This window comes from Gymnogyps californianus, chromosome 8, assembly GCF_018139145.2.
Source record: "Gymnogyps californianus isolate 813 chromosome 8, ASM1813914v2, whole genome shotgun sequence".
NCBI lineage: Eukaryota > Metazoa > Chordata > Aves > Accipitriformes > Cathartidae > Gymnogyps > Gymnogyps californianus.
Genome location: NC_059478.1, coordinates 25,932,417 through 25,955,406, shown reverse-complemented (window position 1 = coordinate 25,955,406; position 22,990 = coordinate 25,932,417). Strand labels below are relative to the sequence as shown.

The 22,990-nt window shown below is 38.3% G+C and overlaps 1 protein-coding gene across 2 annotated transcripts in view; it reads right to left on the bottom strand.

Annotated features, from left to right (window-relative positions):
• The window catches only part of MAST2 (microtubule associated serine/threonine kinase 2), a 199,508-nt gene that overhangs the window by 39,354 nt on the left and 137,164 nt on the right, over positions 1 to 22,990 (bottom strand). Inside the window, exons 8-13 of one of the 2 annotated variants that reach the window (XM_050900979.1) lie at positions 21,312 to 21,332; positions 18,628 to 18,706; positions 12,939 to 13,093; positions 11,673 to 11,738; positions 4,319 to 4,394; positions 2,824 to 3,033 (exon numbers count right to left, since the gene is read on the bottom strand). In XM_050900979.1, the coding sequence (XP_050756936.1) occupies positions 2,824 to 3,033; positions 4,319 to 4,394; positions 11,673 to 11,738; positions 12,939 to 13,093; positions 18,628 to 18,706; positions 21,312 to 21,332 (607 nt within the window). The remainder of the gene's footprint in view (positions 1 to 2,823; positions 3,034 to 4,318; positions 4,395 to 11,672; positions 11,739 to 12,938; positions 13,094 to 18,627; positions 18,707 to 21,311; positions 21,333 to 22,990) is intronic. The other variant, XM_050900980.1, reaches the window with a different exon arrangement.

Below are 22,990 nucleotides of genomic sequence, written 5' to 3'. Positions count from 1 at the left end.
GAGTATTCCTGCCACTTGCTGACCTCCTTATCTACCAATAAATCATCTTCATAATCTTTCTATACGTTATAAAAATATACCATAAAACTATATATCCTACTGCACAGACCATACAACTGCCCAAGTGGAAGAGCTTTTTTGATAACCTTCCAGTTGGTATTACTTATATACTGTGTAACTCTGCGTGATACCTTACAAGCTAAGCAAAGGTAAAGACCCTGCCCTCAAATTTGGAATAATCTAAACTTGACTCCAAACTTCTTGCGTTTCAGGTAAGTCCTCCAAAAGAAATATTATCACCAATTTCTATATGTTTAGACTGAAACGTCCCAATTATTTCCTTCTAGAACGCAGTCTGACGGGCAAAGCACAGACTGGTAAGTAGGGGAAAACAAGCAGCTTTTAAATATTAAAATATAAAAGAAAAGCCAAGGAACTATGATAGGACATAAAAAACAAATGAGAAAGATGTGGAACGAAGTCTCTGACATTCCTCTGCTGTCTTTAATTTCTTTGTCCTCTTCCTTCCCAGCCTGTTCTGCCTCCCTTGTCTCTCTAAGCTTTCCCTTTAGTCGTCTCTAGCCCACCTTACTTCCGAAAGTAAATCAATTAAACTTAAGAGCTGACCCTTCTCTCACCCCCGCTCTGCAGAAGATGTTAAGGAGGAAGAGGTCAAAGAAAGCCCTGAATGTCAATTCCTGAACAAGCCCAGAGATGACCATTGTATCTTCTCTAATAACAGTTCAATGTCGTCTTTCCCTGTGCTTAAGAGCAGCAGTATAATGCATGTACGATCAAGGGGAAAAGGACATTTAAGAAGTGTGTTTTGAGGATTTGTTCTGAGGGAGGGGAGAGGAAAGGAGAAAGCAGATTTATCTGACCCACACCTTCTCCGAGATCCTGATTAACCTCTTCAGGCCAGAAGACAGGCCTGAAAGTGCAGACTGGAAGTGGCCAGACCCAATTTATTGCTCTCTTACTTCCTTATGGTATGAGAAATCATTGTCCACACACAGAGGAGGAAAGTCTGGGAGTGGGAGAATTTCAAGCTCCAAGTATCTGCTACCAGAAGCAGTAAAACACACTGCAGTCCCCTTGCGCCCCTTGAAATGTAAGCTATTTTGCCGAGCATACACACTCACTTTTAGTGAAATCTTTTCAACTTCAAAACCATCACCCAAAGAGGCCTGATCCCTTATTCCATAGCTGACGTGTGCAAATACCTTGCTTCCGGACTCTGGAGATACAAGGTGGACCCACTGACACGTGCTCATCTGGCTGCAAGAAATCCCTCCACCTCCCCTTTTCACTGCCAGCCCTGGGGCGCCTGCCCTGCACACGCAGGACTGCTCGCGTGCCTCCGCCAGCCCGCAGCCAGCCGCCGCTGGGCCCAGCAGCAATGGCTGGGTGATGCTCACCCTGCCCAGGAAGGCTACGCTGCCACTTTCAAACTCCAGAAACATTTTCCTCTCTTTTAAAGACTACGAATACTGAACAATTTCTTTGACTAGATGCAGTTTCTCCAGCCCCGGAGGGTGGCATCAATGGTCAAACTCTTGCACGGCATCCAAAGAACACCACTTTTACCAGGAAACACATTTTTTACTATTAAATGCATCCACAGTGGTTACTGATATCGCATAGGCAGACAACCATATAGGCCCTCGAAATATATTCCCTGCGTCTCTTGATCTGTCAAAATCTGCCCCATCCAGGCAGAACACCACAAAAACAAACATGAGCCATTTTTCTCCCATGCATAACAAGTATCAGGGAAATTACAGCCACACTCGTATAAATGGGGTAGTCAAAGATTTTAGCTGATACAAGGGAAGATTCTGCAGTTTTCACAAAGCTTTTTAATACAATAATTGTATATTAATATAGTATTTTTATTCATCTGCCATTTTCTAATGTCTGGAAAGAATGGCAAAGGGGCACAAACTAGTGCAATTCATGCCAGTGGGCTGGCAAACTGATCAATAACATATAAACACATCTTCACCAAATAGATTAAAAATCATCACAGAAAATAAATTACTTCAGGTGTTCTGTTTCTAGGTGTCTCTGTGATATTTGTTATCTGAGCCTGCGATCTTTATAAATCCTGTGTTTTCAGCTTGCTGTCTCCTCAAATCAAAGCAGAGGATTAGGAAGACATTCCCAAACAGAGGTCTGGACCCAGCAACGGGTAATAGCACTGACTGTTCACAACAGCTATAGCATAAATTCTAAGAGATTTTTTAAATTTAATATTACTTTCATTTTAAAGGAAAAGAGCCATTTTTAATGAGTAGCTGAAGCATACTGAGCATGCATTAAAATTGTGCCCCCTTGTGTATTTTCATATGCTTTGAACACCACAAAACACATTGAAGTACTAAAAAACCCACAACTGGATTAAGTTCAGCTCAAGAAAATCTTTTATGAAAAATTTATAGCAACACTACAAACTATGGTGTTTTCACTCCTTGAAGGCACTATTGTAATTAATAAGTCATTCAGAGTCTTGAAGTACATGAAAGAAAAGTTCAGTAATTTCCTTCATCTGGATGAACCCAATTTTCATAAATGGTAAAGACTGCCTTTGACTTACTCATATGCATATTTAACTTTTGTACAAACGAAGTACACAGGTGAAGTGATTTGCTCAAATTCGCCCATGGCAGATCAACAGCAGACTGGAACAACTCAGATCTCCTGACACCCCCACTCGCTGCCCTTCCCCTGGAATCCACATTGTCTCTCCTAAAATCAAAGCTCTGGCTTGTTGTTTAAAGTTTCAATCAAAATAATATATTCCACTTTCCAGAGAGCACTTACATCCTGGAGAAGTTTCTCCAAGTTTTCCTGCAGCTCATAAAAGTACCGAGAAGTAATAAGACCTTCACGTGATTTATCTAGGCAATCCCTGGCCAGTTCAATAACTTGATGATGAATGAAACTTAGGACCCCATCTGCTAATTGCAGCACGTTCTCTGGAGCATTAGAGGCAATAAACTCAGCCAGCCGTTCTTCCATCTGTGCCGTGGCCTAAGAGTACAGAATAAACAGAAATTATTAACAGAACTTAAACATAAACAAGTAGGGTGCTAAAGTAACATATCCTCAATTCCAAAATGCACGAGGCTTAAAAAATATTCCAAAACACAACAGCATTTTGCTGAGAATAAAAAGAGCATACCATAGGCAAAAGTTATGTTCACATGAGAAAACAACAAAAATTAATCGGAACATACTTTCTGAAAACGCAAATGACCACAAAAATATCCTGGCCCTCAGGCTGTATTCCTCCCTGGGTCTCCAAAGTAAGGATGTAAGATACGAGGCAGTTTTCAGAACTTTTAGGCAAGACCACGGAACCTGAAAATCATTGCCCCAAGCAACAGACACACAGCACTTCTATCACTATAAGCACTGATAGCATGTCTCCAGAGAAACATCTATTTTTGCTATTGGTATAACAGGAAGGAATGGCCATATCGACAGCTCTGGGATACACAATCTTCTACACCCGTTTCAATGAGATGTTAACTTTCAAAGCTTGATTCCACAGACTTCAATATTCAGCTTTTTTAAAAAACCCCCACACTTATTTTCACTGCAGATCACTTCAGCACATTTCAGTGTGACTGAATTCAGATTGACTTTTCTAAAAATCCAAATCTATATTCATTGCTTCTCTGGTACCAAAAGCCCCAGTGGCAAACTTGGTTTTTGCCAAAACCTCCAGTATAATTTGGAATGACTTTAAAAGAAAACTTTGTATTTCCAATATGTAAATGGAAAGCCTACCAAAACCAAAGAAGTTTGGATCAGTATAAAGCAAATTTAATGCAGTTATACAAGGGAATAATGAGAGAATCTTATTCAACATATTTTGAAATTACTCTAAAATAGCTTTTTTAAGTATATATGAAACTAAGCAAAGCATGCCTCTTCCAGCCTTGATCTGATTCGGAATTTAAAGAAAAAGACAAGGATTAGTTAACAATATATGAAGACAACATAAATGGACTGAGCAGCCAGAGCATGGCCCTTCTCCTCCTTCCTGCAAGCATTTGTCATGCCAATAAAAGACATGAGAAATTTAGTAAATATGATGTACATACACAAATACACAAAGCTTTTCTATTTCTTCTACTGCAGAATTAATATGTGAAGCAGACAAGGCAGCTTCAAACTCTCAGCAAACTGCACTGCTTGGAAATCAGAGGTAAGAGCTGGGCTCCTTCTCCAATGAGCACAACAAGTTAATTCTGAGCTTGGTCACAAGTTCATTGAATGCATTAATTATTCAAAAAAAGTGATTCCTTACCTTTGGAAACCTTTCTTTGTACACATGATTCATCATTATTATTTCACTATCAAAGGAAATTGGGGAACGACCCGGGCTAGACGAGAAAAGAAAGTACGTTATCATTTACAGATATCACATCAAAACCCTCCAAAATCCAGTGCTGGTCATAATGCTGCCACGCTGACTGTAGCCCTTCCAAAGCTTTGACTTCACTTCAGTAATGGGCAGATGCTTAACTTCAGAGACAATCCTAGCAAGCAATGGCAACCTACAGCCCTCACAGTTAACTCATCTGAAAATCGCTAACACTCCTGTCTTCATGTGAACTCAGGCAGAAACTCACCTATTTTCAGTGAATGCAAGCCCTAATATATAAACATGTAAAAAATCAGTGCATTTGTTGCAGGTACATCTGTTATTTCCCTCGTTCTCTTACTGCCCTCCAAGGTAGTGGTAGCAGCCCTGCCCAGGAAGAAATCACTATTATCTCTGGAGTCTCTAGTGCCAGAAAGGAGCAGAGTAAAATGAAACAAGGAACTTGAGATGACTTGCTTTCCTTTATCTGAAGAATACCACGCTACAGGAGGGATGCACGAGCAGTGTTATTCAGCTAAATCTTATATATAAATACCACAAGCAATAGGAACAGAATACTTTTATGAAAACTGCACTCCCTTGAGGCATGTTACACCACGGATGCATATGCATGTATGCATAGGTTAGCGAGCACTTCAAGGCACACCAAAAAACAGGACACTAAATCTTGACAAACTGCATTTATATTACTGTTTGGGTATTTTTTTTTGAAGAAGAGTTGCATCTCATTTCATCACATCTGATGGTATGCAATGCTCTGACTCATTCTGCCACTGAGGACAGCCGGAGTGAGGTAATGCAGATAATCCCTAGCTACAGGATCGCCTACAGCATCTCATTTCTCTGGTTACCTTGTCTTAACATTCGAGACAAGCAAGGGCTTCAATTATTTGGCATCTTACATGATCATTGTCTTTATGATTTTAAGAGTACTACATATTGCTAAAAATATTTATGTCAAAAAATACAATGTTATCTTGAATGAGTTCAAACATTTTAAAATTTCTTGTGAAGGATGAAATGAATCTCTCTAAATGGAACAAATGCATTTTAAACTTGGAATGCATTACAGTTACTACCTTGCTGCTAATCTATTTAAAGGGAAAAACATTCTTTTGGGAACATATATTTACAATTCAAAGAAAATTTAACTCACTGGCTCACGGAATACAGCAATACCAATCTCTTTTCATGCCAGTGCTGGAATTCCATGAATTACATTGTGTCTTGTTTTTATTAAGGTTTATCCCTCAGCTTGGGAAAATGCACTTCAGATTAAATCTCTCACTGAATCCTTACGTTAAAGGAGAAAAACTGATTTGCATGTTTTGGATACCAAGTAAAAACACATTTTCATCAACTTTTTTTGAAGAAAATATATCCCTTAGCTTGGTAGATAGCTATTTCTAATCAAGGAAAATTTTCTTTAAAAAGAAACTTACATTTATATTCATATGTAATGTATGACATAATAAAAAGAAGGGTAAGAATATTTAAATTTCAGACTTAGAAGCAAATTCCCCCACACATCTAGCCTGCTATCTTTATCCTTTTTTCTCTAAGACCAAACAATCTGACACAAACACATGACACTTGTTTACTGGCGGTTCATATGGAGCTAAAGAACTTGGTGAACATAGTCATTGAAGAATTTATTTTTCTATAATGTATTATTTCTCTGTGCGATTTAAGTGAGGTATAAATTAAAAGGATAGATAAGTCCTTTGATACTAACTACAGAAACAGGGAGGCATATACATACTTCATTTTAACACTAAAGTTGTCCTACTCAAATTTGTGCATCGTTAAGTATTTGCTGTCTTAGGGCTACAATAAAACACGAGAGGGTTTGCCTTTTGCTTTCAAGGCACTTTTTTCATATGGATACAGGAAATTAAGAGCTATGCAGAAATCATGCTACTTGAGCTGTCCTGCCAGCAGATGTAGTGTTTCCTTAAGGGAGAGCCACAATGATATGGGAGTTTATTGGGTTTGCTTTTGGTTTTTATGATTCTGAAGCAAAGTAATTTCTTTGCACAAGAGTCTACCGACTGGCAAGAAAGTAAACACTTACAATCCCTTAGCTTCCTTGGGCATTGGCAGTTTTGACTCTCATCTCTGGAAGCTGATTAATGCCACTTTTTACCACCTAAAACGACAGAGCGTTCAAACAGCTCTGGATAAAACCTGGGATCAAGGTTCAAACTGTCATTCTAAATAAAATTTGCTCAATATGACAGGTCAAATTAAATGTCTAGCTGACTATAGCAAGACTGCAACATAATATACTGCACCATAATTTTTTATGTTGATCCTTAGCCTGGGAAACTACAGAAATAATTAGATGGATAACTAACTAACTAACCAAAGGCTAGCTGCCAGGCACTGCTGGTTACTTTACCACACCTTTGAGACACAACCAGGTGAAAAAGAAACCAGGACTGGGCAGATAACTGAATGTCATCAATGGAGAACGTAAGGAAATTTAGAAAAAAGGATTTTAATAAGTTTTATTGGCATGACAGCTTTTCAAATGCAAAAGCTTCACACATCTATCTAGTACCAAAAATGTCACATACAGAACTAAATCAGTCTAACATTTCAAGCCTCACAAAGGAACAGATTATTTTCTGGAAAACAGAGGACACATACTGTGCACGTGCATAACATTTTAAGACAAAAAGCAGGCTGCTTCTCTTTTCTTGGTGTAGATAGGTAGGTCAAAGAAATGATTATTGTCAGTGAGTTTTTCATTTCAGCAGAGCACACATTAGAAGAATAATATCTGTCCCCTTAAGCTTAACAGCAGAATGAAAAACTGCTCTCTCTTTTCCCCTTCTTCACCCTCCCTCCACTTTATGAAATGATGTGGTGGTAGACTTTCAGTGACATCTATCTCCCACAAAGGTTTCTAGCCTTCAACTTGTCAAAACTCATGTGTCTTTATCTGATGCTAGAAAGTGAAAATAGCTTATAGACAGCTATTTCAGAGAGTAGCATTTATAGTAATAACTTAAATCTTACAAAATCTAGTTTAATTGTGACTAAATAAAACTGAGATGTTTATGAATAACTCATTTTTCCTTCACTGTAACAGCTGTATTTATTAGGAAAAAGCAGAGAAGCTAAAAGCACTGTGCTCCCCTCTGCTTTTACCCTGTACATAAAGGTTTAATTAGGATGTATTTACAGCACGTTACCAAAGTCAGAGTCCATAGGAAAATATAAACTATAGGCCTTAACTTTCTGTCATTTCCAGACACACAAAATAAGGAATTTTAAAACTAGGGAGCTAAAGTTGTATGAAGTAGAAACTTTCTACTATTAGAAAACTTCTACTTCTAGAAACTTTCTACTACTAGAAACTAAGTTAAACCTTCTGCTGAAGGTGAGCAGAGCATCGGCCTTCCTCTTCCCCCCAAAAATAAATACATAAATCTCTGACCTCGTATAAACTCCATTAATACTAGAAGTAAGTCAGAAAACTCCCCCTGAAAAAAGAGACAATAAAGCAGAAGCAAATACGGACAATCTACATCTGTCCGTCAAACTTCAGAGCAAATATGACTCCGTGCTGCACACAGACCATAACAATTAGACCTTGGGGCCTAATCCTGTTTCTGGACAGGACAATGACCAAAGGAGAACCGAACTCAGTAGAGCAGAATCCATCTGCTAACGTCTGAATTTATGCAACATGCACAATAATAGTGAAATACAGTTTCCCACAGAATTACAACAATCTATACCATGGAGGAAATAATGTAGAAAATTAAATGTGTAACTTCAGATTATTTTTCAGTATTTATTCAAGGATCCTTCTTCCTGCATAATCATAACCAAACAGCACAGAAGTCCACACCGGGCAGTTATTCTAGTGCTGCTAGAAAAAAGGGAATCTGAGGCAAAGCAGGATATACAGTAATTCTTCTTCTTATGGAACAGGCAAGGGGTGAAACAGAACAGTAAAGTCTTTCTCACTGAGCGCTTCGAAAAGTAATTTCCGAGTTTATTTACACACATTTTGATTTTTTAATTCATCTTGACACTGAGCTTTATAAATATAAACAGTAAATTAATAAATAATAATTATATGTATATATATGAGAGAACATTAAGGGAAAGGGAATACATTTCAATCGCAATCGCTTTGAAAGTGCAGACTAGTGAGGTTTTTCTACAGACTTACACAGGGGCTGCAGCTAGCTCTTTCCAATACTTCAGGTTTTTTTATGCATGCCAGCAAAGACTGAGACTGCTTTAGACAGAAAACACTAGAAAGTTAAAGTAATGAGCAGTACAGAGGGCAAATAAGAATACTCAGTTTTCCTCATAATAGAAAACCATAAAGATGGTGAGTGAAACCAAAAGTTAATAAATTTAAAACCAACCACTTTGAAGAACTTTTTAAAATCAAGTTCACAGAACTCACTGTCTTGAGAGAGAAAACAAAGAGACCAATATTATCTGTAATGTAGTTAGAATGTATTTTCATAAGAAATAGATGCCTTATGCTTCAGAATATAAAACTATTATCCTTCTCTGGCAAATCCGTGGCTGTGTGAATCCCCGCTCTGCAGGGAGCACCGCCTGCTCCTCTGCAGCTTGTGGCAGACAGCACTTTCGGAAAGCAGCAGCATGAAGTGATGCAACCACCAAGATTACTCAAGTGGTTAAAGCTGACGCTTAAGTGCAGTGAGATGAGAGAGCCCCACAACCTGCAGGATCAATTTTTAAGATAAAAATGGACTATGCAGGCCACTGGTGTGGTTTCACAACACCTATTCCTTCTTACCATCTTGGGTATTTTATTGTCAGAAGCTTTTTCTGGCAACTGGCATTTTCTAGGAGTTCTCTCTGTATATTCTTAATGGTAGGATCTAGCACATCAAAAGTCAGGTTGGAGGGTTGCATTTAAAAAGCACTACCCAGCAAAGAGATGAAGGAGCATATTTGATTAAAGATGATCTCATCTACTTCAACTATATAAAAATTCACTGCTACAGTCTTCAACCTTTTTTCCCTAGACAACATTATCCTGAATTACAAAAAGAGATCAAGAAAAATGGGCAGATTGGTGGGCTGAGTGACTGCACAAAGGCAGCTCCTGAAGAAGTCATTATTAGTTAACTCTACTTTTATCTCTGACATTCTCCACACATTCCCATGTGTTAGCAACAGCTAAAGGATGACAAGTAAAGAGAATCGGGAAAAGACGGAGGGCAGCATCTCTCTAACATAAAAAGAGTAACGATGCCAAGTTTAGTGCAAGAATTCACACTCTCCATGCATTTTGCTCCTGGGAGAAAAGATCTTCAGGTAAAGCCCAGGATTGTTCTAAACAGAGTGAATGTAGCCTGGGCATCTCTCTGTTGGTCAATAACTTAAAGGATTTGAAGGCTGCACTACAAAAAAAAAGAGCACAGTTGAGAGATGATATTTAGGAACTACTTCTGCAGGCAATAAAGAAATATTCTCTTCTACTGAAGACACACTGTAAGCACCAAAACAGATGGGTCACATGGAAATATGTTCTTTCATTTAGCATGTGAGTAATGGATCTATTGGAGACGGATGAGAGGACAGTCTCCTGGCTTTAGCAACCAGCTTTATAAGCACGTCACACTTTTGGATTCCAGCGTTGGTCTCAGGCTACCTCCTTCCCCTTGCACAGGAAAGCAGCTGGGAAAGAACCAGTGCCATTTCTTTGGGGTAGAAATTTGGGGGATTTCAAATCAGGCATGATTAGTTAAGTGACAAGTATCTTCAAGCCACACTGGCAGAACACCCCAAGCAACGGAGGTGCTATGACCTTGTCAGTGTACATCAGCCAACGCTACCCTCCACGACTGTACCCTGTTACTTTTTTCACCCAGTTTGATCATTAGGACTGCTCTGTACGAACAGAACATTTGCAGCTAGATACAAGAAAATGGTAAAGTTCTAGTCAAAGAAGCAGATTTTTCCAAAAGTTACATCTAGGCAATACTCTCCTCTATCCAGGAGCATAAAAGGTTCATCTGATACTCCTAAAAAATCTTGGGTTACAGAGACCCTCAAAAACAACAGTCCCAGCGTTTGACAGTGACATCTCAAAATACCAGTTCCTTTCTCATAAAAAGAGATGTAAGGCTGCAGTCATAGAGGATGAAAAATGAATACATGTTAACAATCAGTCATAAATATCAGACCATCTTTTAAATTACAAAGCTGTGGCTGCCAATTAAGGAAAACATCTGATGTATTTTGTTCATCTGCTTTTCATTAAAGCTGATCAAACAAGACCATTAAATGCTCATGAAAATATTACATTTTTAGGAAATTTCTGCTTAATTTTCAACACATAACTGCTCAGATTTTATTTTTTCATTTTTTAAGTAGGTAAAAATATCCTCTCATCAAGTCAGCTAACTCTATTGTGTGGGCAAATAAATAAGCAAGCTGTGCAGTGAATAAGGTCTGGTCTTCACATATTTCAGTACTTGTTTGTTTACAAGGACACGCTACTCTCTGTCAAAGAGGGTATTTACTCCTGCAAACATCGTTCCAATTGGTTGGATTGACATATCAATTTTCCTTTGACATGCAAGGGCCAGCATGAATGCTTGGTAGTGGCAAGGGTGCTTTAGAGTCACACACCATCACAGTACTAGCAATAAGCAAAATGAAAAACAGATCAGGCACAGTAAGTTTAAAAAATTAAATTACTTCATTCTAAGCTTTGGAATACCAATAAGGCTGGCCATTATCACACTGAAAACCAGAGAGAACTAGAGAAAGCATTCAAGAGAGGAAGATGATGTGTCATAGGTATATGACACACTGAATTAATCTCGTCTCGTCACAAATTATAAACCTACTATATGATAACCCTCCTTTTAAATTGGCTCACAGAGGTAAAATTCTCAGCAAGTTGATAATCCATATTAACACAGAAAAAAATAAAATTGGGCTCTTCATTTTATTGTTTATATCATTCCTGCATTAGCAAGAGTGTCTTATACTTCATTATGCCAACAGTAATATGTCTGTGTTAGAAAGGACAATAATTACTTTAGTGATGTGTTGTCTACCTACAGTAGCTGTCTCATCTATAAAGAATTAGTACTACTACAGTTACACTACTCAGCGATAGTCAGCGTTAAGAGTGACAGCAGAAGGACTGAAATAGGACTATTGTTCAAAGAGACTTAGTACAAATCATATAAATAGCCTTTTACTACATGGCGATTTGTGGAGATCACAGGCTAAGTGTGCTACTACCCATAGTACTTACCTGCTCCGGTAGATTACTGTGTAACTACACTTAGTAGATCCATATGCAATTACCATGCAGCCTGCACTGAAGTTTAGAACACACAAATAATTACAAATAATCATGAAAGGTCAGCTCTGCCATGACACGATACTCACCATGGATTTTTTTGTTATCTTGGCCTGTTTCACTTCCTTGTATTACAAACCCTGGCCTAGGTCCTGAGCTGGGCACACTGATTCAGTATTTCCAGCTGGCAGAGTTTCTGAATCTTGTCCATTAATTTAAAGGTGATATCCACCTCTGACACTCTCAGATGAGAAGCAGAAGGGAGACTTCACCTCCTTGTCCCTTGCTTGTATAAATCCTTTTTCTTTCACAAGACGCTGTGTCTAGAGGTACGCATCTCTAGACTTTCATTCACTTGGTCCAGCACTAAATGCATAGCAAAACTTAAAGCTTTTGCCATGATACAAAAAGTTTGTGGATTTATTCCACATAATTGTTAGAGACCTGCAAGAAAGATTGCCCAGAGGGTTTCTGGAATCTCCATCTTTGGAGATATTCAAAAGCTGTCTGGACATGGTCCTGGGCCATCTCTCGAGCAGGGGTTTGGACAAGATGACCTCCAGAGGTCCTTTCCAACCTCAGTTATTCTGTAATTCTGTGAAAGAGGAAGTTCTAGTTGCTTCTGGTTTTAAGTATGGAAAAATCAACTGCACAAGGAAATAACCCCTGTAGAGTTATCTTTGAACAACCAGTTCTCTGAAGCAACAGTAAAAATTATTCAACTGCTAATGCAGGAGAAATGTTTTCAGCACTATTACAAAATTGTTCTTGGGTGCAATTCCATTTAAGGTTTTGACTTCATCTACTCTAGTTTTCATACCCCTTCAGTAGCACTGCTGGAAAAGTTATTAACAGTGACTGCAACCACTTCCTTATATTAATGCAGCAAAATTCTGAGAAGAAACTTCACTAAAAGGAAATCTACGTCCTATAGATTTATTCTAAGACACTTGTGGATCATGTTTTCATAGAGTTATTGTGAAGACACAAAAGCAGACTATGCTAACCATTTTGCAAACCAAAACCTCAGTGTCAAATGTAAAAAAAAAAAAAAAATCCTTTCTGATTAGGTGAGGTGGGTTAAATGTTGATTAAAATAATTTCAAAAACATGTAACAAAAGAACTACAAATGACTATTCTTAGATCTGAAAGCACACATAGAAATGCAATGCATGTGTCCAACATCTTAAAAATTCAACGAACAACCTGAAGCTCACCTGAGACTGCGAGATCGAGGCCTCAAGGCTGGAGAATGGCGCCCTTCCTCATCAGTGATGCTCTCAGTACTGAAATGCTTTGTCAGGAAATGAAGTTCATCTGCCGTGGGCTGAAAGGGCAGCTGGTGCAGCTTCTCCTGAGATGAGCATGATGACTGAGTACAGAAAAAAATACAGAAAAGAAATGCACTAAACGCATGCATAGGGGTCAGCTAATGAATGGAAGAGGAACGGATTCTGCCAGACACTGCACACTCCAGCGGAAAAGAAAGCTGCTTATCAGACCAGGTGCCTCTTTTCATTGTTCTCATTAGGCTAAGCCAACGCTTATGTACAATGACAGAGCTGGTGAGATCAGGAAAACTCTGGGAGAAGGCTCCGATTCTGGAACCATTACATCTGATCATGCAGGTAATTTACTATCAGGAGACAGAAAGGAAGGTACGTGAGTACCAGTTTACTCTGGAAAGGACAAGGAGGTTCCTGGAGTGGTGAGCAACTTTCCTTCCTTTTCCCTCATGCTCTCTCAGCTCAGGAGTTTCACTGGCATGCAGAATGCTATGGAGCTGTGCAGACATGAGAGTTTTTGCTGATTATTGGCTCTCATTGGAAATTGCTATTGTAAATGGTCAGGATTTTACTTCTCCCTTCCTTTACCCATCAGACTTCTTCTCTAACCAAGTAGGCAATAATAAAATGAAAGTAGCTGACTTTGCAGAGTTGTAAGATTAACAGAGTTTCTTGTTATAAACCAGTTATTCATCTTTAAAGAAGTTGACGCATTTGTATGACACATGTCCTGTGATAATGATAGACATGAAACTGTTTTAATTCTTGAACCTCAAGAAACCTGAGATTAAAACAAATATTTGTGGGAAGCATTAATAACATCAAATGTTGGATGTTCCAGGGGAAAAAGCTGTAGGTCAACTAACGAATGCATTTTTTCTTGTGTGATTTTTCAATGCCCCTTTCCATTTTACAAAAGTAAGAAAATACATTACATAAGGACAAATTAAAAGTCCTCTTTAAAAACAAAGCTGGGGGGGGGGGGGGGGAGAAGTGCTGTATAACCAGAGTAGCACTGAATAACCCCAGTGGGCCTTATTAAAAACACCATCCTAATCTAAGTTCCAAGGCTCCATATTAATCTGATGAAATTAATTACGTACACTGTTCCAGTGGAAAAACGTTTCCTTTTGCTACAATGACCCTCACTCAAACTGAAAAGCACTGCATCCTAGTACCAGAAGTATTGGTAGGAGGGAATTATACATGATATGATATGTATGACCAAAGCTTTAACTCACCTAGCATGCTTTTCTAGACTTATTTGCTATTGATGATTTTTGGAAAAGAAAGCTAAGAAGTACGGCCAAGCAATGAAAGCCAAATGCTGACAAGGCTTTCACCAAGTCCTGCATGTTTGCAATGTTGATAGCAAAGAGAAAACACTCTGAAATCACCTAAAACAGGCACATCCAAATTTGTCAGGAAGGTAACAGCTACACTTGAACTGAAGTAAAACTAAGCAGATTGTTGCAGATCCTAGCACAGTCTTATCTAGAGAATTCTTGCCAAGACTAAGATGGAGATCCGAATGTGAGAACTTATAATTGGCTCCAGACCCCAGATCCACTCCCTCTGCACTGCACAGAGGTATTTATAGAAAAGAACCCCCCTGAAAGCCTTGGGACACGCACGAACTCCCCAAGCGTGGCTGGAACTGGAAGCCATCACTTCCAATGTTTTCCTTCAGGCAGGTCTAGGTGCAGGGATCATGTTGGGAAGTCATCTCCAGCACAGTGTCCACACAGTGATGATTATCCAGACGGTGTATCAGCTTACACTGATCTAATCCACACTGAAGCCAAGATGGAGAGTCTGGGTATTTGATAGCCCCTTTGCCCACAGCTATTCTGCTGTGCACACTGCTTATGCCAAATACAGGAAAGATTGTCTCCCTGTAGTACAGAATTATGTAAGCCCTGTTTGACTTTCAGAGCTTTCTTTGATGTCTTTCTTTGTGTCTTACACAATACAAGGAGTGGGAAGAAGCACCTGCCTATGAAAAAACAGCAACACTTTTCAAAGAAAAGGTACGTGTCCGTTGACATCCCGTTCACGATGAATAACAAATCCTGCAATAGAGCAAGAAGTCCTAAAGACACTCTTACAAACCTGCATCAGCAGGTACTCAAGTTCTGGCATTATGAATACATGTCTTATTCAAAACAAAATTAAACTAAAACTACCACATTAAGGAAGGTTAGCACATAGTTACTAGCTACTAGAGTTAGGAAAAAAAAAATCAAAACTGATAGTCTAGAAAGAGCATTAAAAACTTTATGTCTCCCAACAGCAAAATCACTGGGGAAGCAGCGCTAGTCAACTCATGGATGACCCAACAAAATCCTCCCTCCACTGTCTCTCCTTAAAAGCAATCAGATCACAAAGTTTGTAATTCCAGAGAATAATTAAAGAAAGCCCTGAAGATAAAGACCGTGATGAGAAATGGACTTTCCTCTGCCAAGCGCTTCTCTAGCAGTCTTAAGGTGTACAACCTTTCAATGAAAAAGCGTGAAAGCAAAGTGAAACACTTCTGAAGTATTGATTTTTAAATAATCGCATCACTGTATTCAATATTTGCAGCAGACTAATACAAACATCCCCCTGGTGTCTTAATTACACATGCAGAATTAGCCAACTCTTGTCCAGTAAAAAAATTCAAGCTAATACTACAGTAGCTTATATATTAACTCTGCATCTAGAAAATGAATAGCAGATTAGATGTTTAAGAATAATTATATATTGGCCCATTCAACTGACTGTTCTATATTCATCTAACTTGAAAGAAGGTCTTCTCCAGCTTTTTCAGTGTTGGTCTGATGATATATATCTGGTCTTCATGATTTGTATGAAAAAGGTAAACATCTATTTTCTAAAAGTGTCATCCCTCATTTGGAAGCAAAAAATAAAGCAGAATCTACAGGTTTCCACTGACCTTAGACTAGGTAAATGTCTTGGTTTGTTCAGTTGGTTGGTAGAGCAGCTGATCTATGACCACAGAGATGCAGGTCAGCTCTAACTGCCATACAGAAACTCAGGCCAGCAGAACACAGAACTGACACTCTTCTTGATATTTCATTTCCTACTGATATATACACCAGAAGGAAGGTCTACCGGCTGCCTTCTATCTTGCTTGAAAAAGAAATGTAATCTTGAGGACTGATCACACCAAATGGAAGCCCAAAATTCTGTTAAATTCGCATCTGCAGCATTATTTCATTGTGCCCTTTTGACAAGACCCTTGACTACTTCTTACTTCAGTTTTAAAGTCTATGCAGGAATAATACTGCTCATCAACTTCAGAGGTGTTATTCAGATCAATTCAAATTAATTCTAATCTATGAAAACCATGATAATAGTATTGTCATAGACAAGTAGTAAGTAGGATTGGCTTAGAAATGTAATACTAAATTTAATAGCTCCAAGAATTGCATCACTACTTACTAAACGGCCCATTTCAATGTCTTTCTGAGATTGTAACACTGAACCAGCAAAAGGACAAGAGATGAGAGACTCAGACTCATATTTAGAAAAATACAGTCTTGGAATTACAGGTTTTAATCTAACTATTTCCTGCAGGAAGGTGAATTCAGATCTACATATGACTATCACTTCATGCTTCTCATTATACCACCCTGTTTTCTGTTGCTTACAATACTTACACCATTTGAATTGACGCTTTCTATGTGACATGACTATCTCAGATTTGTTGGGTTGTTGGTTTTTTTGCTGAAAAAATGTCAATCAAAATGATCTAGCTATTTCTGGGAACATGACAAGAGACAAATATGCTTTCTCTCCCAGGTCAGAAAGCTGAGAACTTTCTAAAAGTAGCTTTAATGTCCCTACTTCAAAGCAAGGACTGATACTTCCAACAGACTTTTTTTTGTTAGTTTTGCTCTCTCCATGGACATCTACCCAAAAGCTGGTCAAACTGTAAACTCTTGAAAAACTACTGATCACACCTGCAGGTAAGGACTTACACACTGCAGACAGTTTGGTCTCCAAAGGTGTCATCTTCACAGGCATCTTGGAAGCTCTCACAGTGACTACCAATGATCAAACTATTTGGATGTCATCCGTACAGAAAGTAACTACTTGCTCCATGCTCTCATAGCTTGCATCCAGAAGAGGGCTTAGCCATGGCTTATGCGCATAAAGATTTAACCTAAGACTATGAAGGCAAAAGCAGAGCTCCTTTCTAACAGCTGCTCTCAAGTGCTTGAATATATAACATTGCTTGGCAGTGAAACCAGGGGCATCTTTTTCATGTTGATAATGAAATCTTCTCCCACATTTTTCTGTGCTCCTGCGCCTATATCTGTACACACACACAGAGACTTCTCCCACAGGAGACTGAAAGCAAGTCACCTGCCTTCTAAGGAGACAAAAAAAAACCAAACCCAAACCAACAAAAAAACAACTATCTTGAAGGACAAAAAGATAACAAATTGTGGAAATTGTGCAAACTAGAGTCTGTGGGAATGTGTCTGAACATATGAAGCTATAGAGATGAGATTAATGTTGCAAAATCAAATTTTAATCATATCAATTTATACTAAAAGGAAACTTTTGGCCCCAATTTCTTCTCTTGCTATATAGACTTAATTTAACACTCACCTCCTAAGGAACCGTGATGATAAATTTGTGTTTGAGAGGCACTAGAAAGTTTACGGATGAACTTAACAGGACAGCTCACAAGCAAAACAGTGATACTGCATTCAGTGTAAGATTTGCACAACATGGAGTATTGAGTCCTAATTAATGCAGCTATTACAATTATTAGGAACATACTCTAAATAGTACATATAAAACAAAATGATCAGTAGAGGTATTATGGAAAGAGGCAGTGATATGTGACCACATAGTTGAAGACACTCACCGTAACACACATACAGAAGTGTGTGACATTAAGTCTGTACAGGTAGCCTTAACATTTCTAACTTTTCTGTGCTTGGCTTTGCAAGGTTGTTATGTGGATAACCACAACATCTAGTTTGCATAAACTAAAGAATAAGATTCATTGTATGAAGCATCTGAGGGTTAACACGGTGCTGCTACCTTACTGGTATCAATGACATACTAGCCTTTTGAAAGTACAGAACTCAAGCAAACTGCAGCCAGCCTTTCTAATGACATGTGTAAGAACTGAAAAACTTTATTAGGAGGTTCAAATTATTGGAGTTGAGTAACAGATGTGGATTATCAGTTTTTCTTTCTGCTAGCCTGATAGCAGAGGTTTTCATACTAAGAACTTGAAAGCAGACAAGAATTTCATTTCCCAGTTACAAAAAAGCTGAGAGCTGGCTAGTAATTATGCACTATCTCTTAAGAGTCCTGCCACTTCTGAGACGCTGTACCTCTCAACTGATCAGTCGAGCCAAGTGCTGCACTGGGATTTCACCAATGCTAAAGGCAAAGTGCAAGATGATAGGAGCTGGGAAATGGAGGAAAAAGCAGCAGAACCAATAATTAAAATAATTTTTAAAATAATTAGTATATTAAATAATGTTAGCAAAACAATGAAGAAAGATCAGATATTTTAGTAAAGACTCAGAAGCCGATTAGTTAGGGTGTGTTTGTACAAACTGAATTGCTTGGAAAAGTCTGTGCCACTTACTGAAACTGTTGAACTGGGAGTGTTTGTTCCATATCCAGATGAAGGAAGGGAGGCCAAGGACCAGCGGCGTCCATCCGTTCTGGGGAAAAGAAGTAAGTGAAATTATTGTCAGGGATATATTGTAGCTAATTCTTGGGAGAAATAAGCATTCCCCCCCCCCCCCAATTTCTTAACCTCACGTTTTTATTAGTGTCTCAAGTTATTCAGATAAATCAGGTATCCTATTTACAACGACCTTTGTGAAAAAGCAGCTAGGGTAAGTTTTAAAAACAAAAGTGACCTTGGAAAAGATAAAGCAAATGGGCATCAGATTCCTGCATTAAGTAGATGCTTTGTAAATGTTATCAGTTGTGCAAAAATTGGAGTTTCTAAAACAGACAAAGGAAATCAGCTCATTTCAAACTTCTTTGAAAAAGACAGTCATGCCTAAGATAATTATTTATGCAGTTCCTTGCCTTCCAATTAAAGTTTAAAATTGAGGGGAAAAAAATCATATTAGATCAAGAATCAACTGAAAGTGGATTTGTTTGTTTACCTAGTCAGAAGGCATTCTGCCTAGCACATCGCCTGACACAGCTGGTGAATTAAATCCACTACAGCAGATCTGAACAGAGCTGAGAGGTCCTCTCGAAATACAGAGGAGAGAAAAATCACACAAGTCTCACCTAGGGTCTCCTTCTCCTCCAGTCAATATAATATTAGTAGATATTTCCCTATCGTAGCCAAAGAAACATGACCCTCAGGGACAATAGCCAAAACATCCTGGAGATACTGCAGAAAAGGTTTTGTTTTACCAGCGTCAAAACTGAGGAACTATACAACTGCTTTGAGAAGAATCACTATTGCCCTCCCTGAAATTCCCTTCTCCCCCCAAAACCCGCCTCGGTGAGGATGCAAACTGAACTACGTTCAGCTCAGTCTCACAGCGCTTTTTCTGCCTCTGATTTCATTTCAGTCTCGCACGCATTTTGTGCCCTATAACGGATAAATGTGTCCTGTTGCACGATGGGATGGATGTTAAAGAAGTCTCTTCCTCACATCAGTTTCCATTTGCTTGTTTCTTCTATTACAGCAGATTATCAGTAACTGGTCATAAAGGGAAGCTGAATTAGAACAGTTCATCGTTCTAACTTACTTTGGAAAGATTTGGGGGGGTTTTGGTACACGTAGATACAGTACAGTTATGCAAGTGCATTATAAAATAGGATGTTTGCTACAGGTCTGAAATAGTGCTTAGTGCTTATAAAAAACTCAACTGTTATCATCTTCACAGTAATACTTCTCACCCCACTATCCACACCCATGAAGCCTCATCTTCAGAAGAAAATTCAGTGCACACCCAGACATAAACACCTGTTTATATTTTTTCCAGATCTAGTTCCTTTTATTTTCAGGCACTGATACACACCACTCTTCTTTGCCATCTATCTTAGAACGGGAGGGAAATAAACTCACGGTTCTACATCACTGAAAGAATACTATGTGAAGAGAGTTTTTAAAAAGACTCATGCTTCATGCATTAAAAAAAAAGAAATAAGGCTGTAATGTAGATTTCTATTGCATGCATACGTTATAGCTAAACCCCTTTTAGCCACAGGTGATGTTTTCTTTGGCAAGACAATCACATGTAAAAGAACAATCTCAAAAGATTCCAGGAGAAATTAAATTCCTTTCTTAACCCTGAAAAACAACAAATATCAGCATCACAAAGTTGCTGCATGATGCAGTCAGTGACTGAACTCCAAACTTCAATGGTCTCCATTCAGCTTCTTGTAACATACAGGGGTACTGGGAAAATATTTAGGTCAATGCTTCAACCTCATTTTGGACTCTCAGTCCCAAAACAAGACAGTATGTTCCTGACTTCTCAAACAGTAGACAGGAATGCACAGGTCACTCACCTTTTGCAAAAGGAAAGCCTAATCCCTTTTTTACTGAGTTGCCTAAATTGTGTATTGAAATTACTTCAGAATTTTCATTTTGACAAAGTTAACCAAAAAAGCCTTTCTCAATTAGAAAACTACAGGATACCTCTTCATGCTTGGGCTATTTTCTGCTGATGCAATCTAGGCAAGCAATGTGCTAAGCAGTCAGGACAAGGCATATCAGCTCTATTCTAGCAGAAAGAAGCGGGACAAGAGTAGAAATCTTCCAAATCAAAGGCAATGGGAAAGAGACTTTAAAAGATAATTCCTCCTTCATTTATGCAAAACATTTCAAAGTTACTTCAGTGCTTTGTTAATAAACATATTTTTAGAGAGACTTCATGCAATATTGCTTCAGGAAAAGGTATTTGGAAAGAAATTTTTAGGTCTTTTATTTTATTTACTATAGACCCTTTGCTAGCACAATAAAAACATGCGAACAACAAATTTTGCCTTTAAAATGACATTTTAATTAGTTAATTAAGGAGGTATTTTTATGGCAGCTAAATGCTATTCAAGGAACAGTAGATCGATTTCAAACCAAGAAGGTGCTAGAAGAACAAGGCATCTTCTCCAGAGCACTACCTGTTTATCATTTTAAGCCAAAATGCAAAGATTTCCTGTTTTGATTACCAAAGAACAGAAGCTGAATGCCTAAATGGGGTTATTACAGCATGAACTTGTTAGGGACACAGGCTCAGCTGCACAGAAGCATAGTTCATACACACACACAAACAGCAGCAATACGAAACACATTACCTGTCTGCTCTGTGTCCGTGGCTGTATGGAAGAAATTGTACAATGATAATGAGAGAGGGAGTAAAAGATGCACATGTGATTTCTGAAAACACCCTCATCTTCTGTTACTGGTATTCCACTAAGATCAGTTTTAGTGAATATGGACAGAATTAACCATACATTTCCTTATTCAAACAGGAGGATTCCTGAACATGCTAACTTTGTGGCTATGACACAATCACTGAAAGGGTGTCTAGCAAGGGATTTACGATTAATCACTAGTCAGACTAAGGACAATCTTGCAGTACATTGTAGTGAAATTGGCTTTACAATAAAATGAGTTTTCCAAATGTGCTTCCTACTCTGTCCCAAGGATCAACTCATCACAGGGCTATAATGAAAGAATGGAAATCACAAACGATGTCCAAACAGGATAATAAATGAAGAAATTACACCAAATATAAAAGGCAGAAAATTGGAAACAAATCATTTCTGTGATGGCAATGGGAGGAAATCAGGTAAGAACCACCTCTTAAGATCCACGCAACACCAATCAAAAGGGTACAGTGAAATATCCATTTGTCTGGGGTAACAGAGCACCACACTTGCAATTACTTAATACCATGATATAGAAGTTATTCTGATACCACTATGTGATAATCTAATAAATACGTATTGGTACTGCTGGCATAGCTATTCAGGGTGTAATGCAAGTAGAAAATAGAAACAAGTTTCTAAAACAAGCTGTGCTTAAGTGTTCTTTTCAATGACAGAAAAAGTATAGAGAGCAACACGCATACTGTAAAATGAACCACAGTATTCGACAGGACAGACTTAAGCTTTATTCATCTATTTCTTTAAAAATTAGGTTAAGAAAGTGGAAAAGTACAAAAGGGCACTCTTCAGAGTTTTATTATTAAAACATTTCTTTGCTGCTTTAAATTTTAGAAAGCAATGATACTGAAGGATCAAGTTGAAACATGATGTTGAAAAATTATGTTAAGTTTTGACAATGGTTTCAGCTGCAACTTTCCTCCTGTGTTCCAGGGTCCAGAACTCCAGATACTGTGAAAACTGGTAAAAATTCAGTTGACTTCAACAGAACTTATTGAATACACCCAGATCAGGCTCAGATACCTCTTTAAAAATAAAGATGGATGCCGTGAGTCCATTTGAATTGTTTTACCAGCAGGCAAAACACTAATTTTTCCCTCTGAGGCAACAGAAAAATACATATCCAGTCTGTCACATTTCACGCGCTATTATAGTTTTTTCTTACATAAGACCTGAAGACCAAAGTCTACTTCAAACAGCATTCAAGGACACCAGGTCTTCTAGCAAATCACCTCAATGGAGAAACGCTCCAGGATTTACCTGTCATTCGGATAAAGGGTGTACCTTTCTTCATCAAATCCTAACCCTTTATTCTTCTTTGAAGTTTTGAGACCTATCCTTTTTCTAACTAGTCCTCAAGCTAAATCCGTCATTCTCAGAAAACTTACTTCCTCTCAGGATGATCACACGTTTCCCATTCTCAGATCATTTTAACACAGATTGGGTTTTTTTCAACCAAGGCAGAGTTCAGCAAACCCAAAATATCTTCCCCACACTTGAGTCTAATATTCCTGCTACTATGCCCGAACCCTGCTTGGGATCTCTCTTTTTTCCCTGTTCTTTATTTCTCCACAAAATTTAACTTT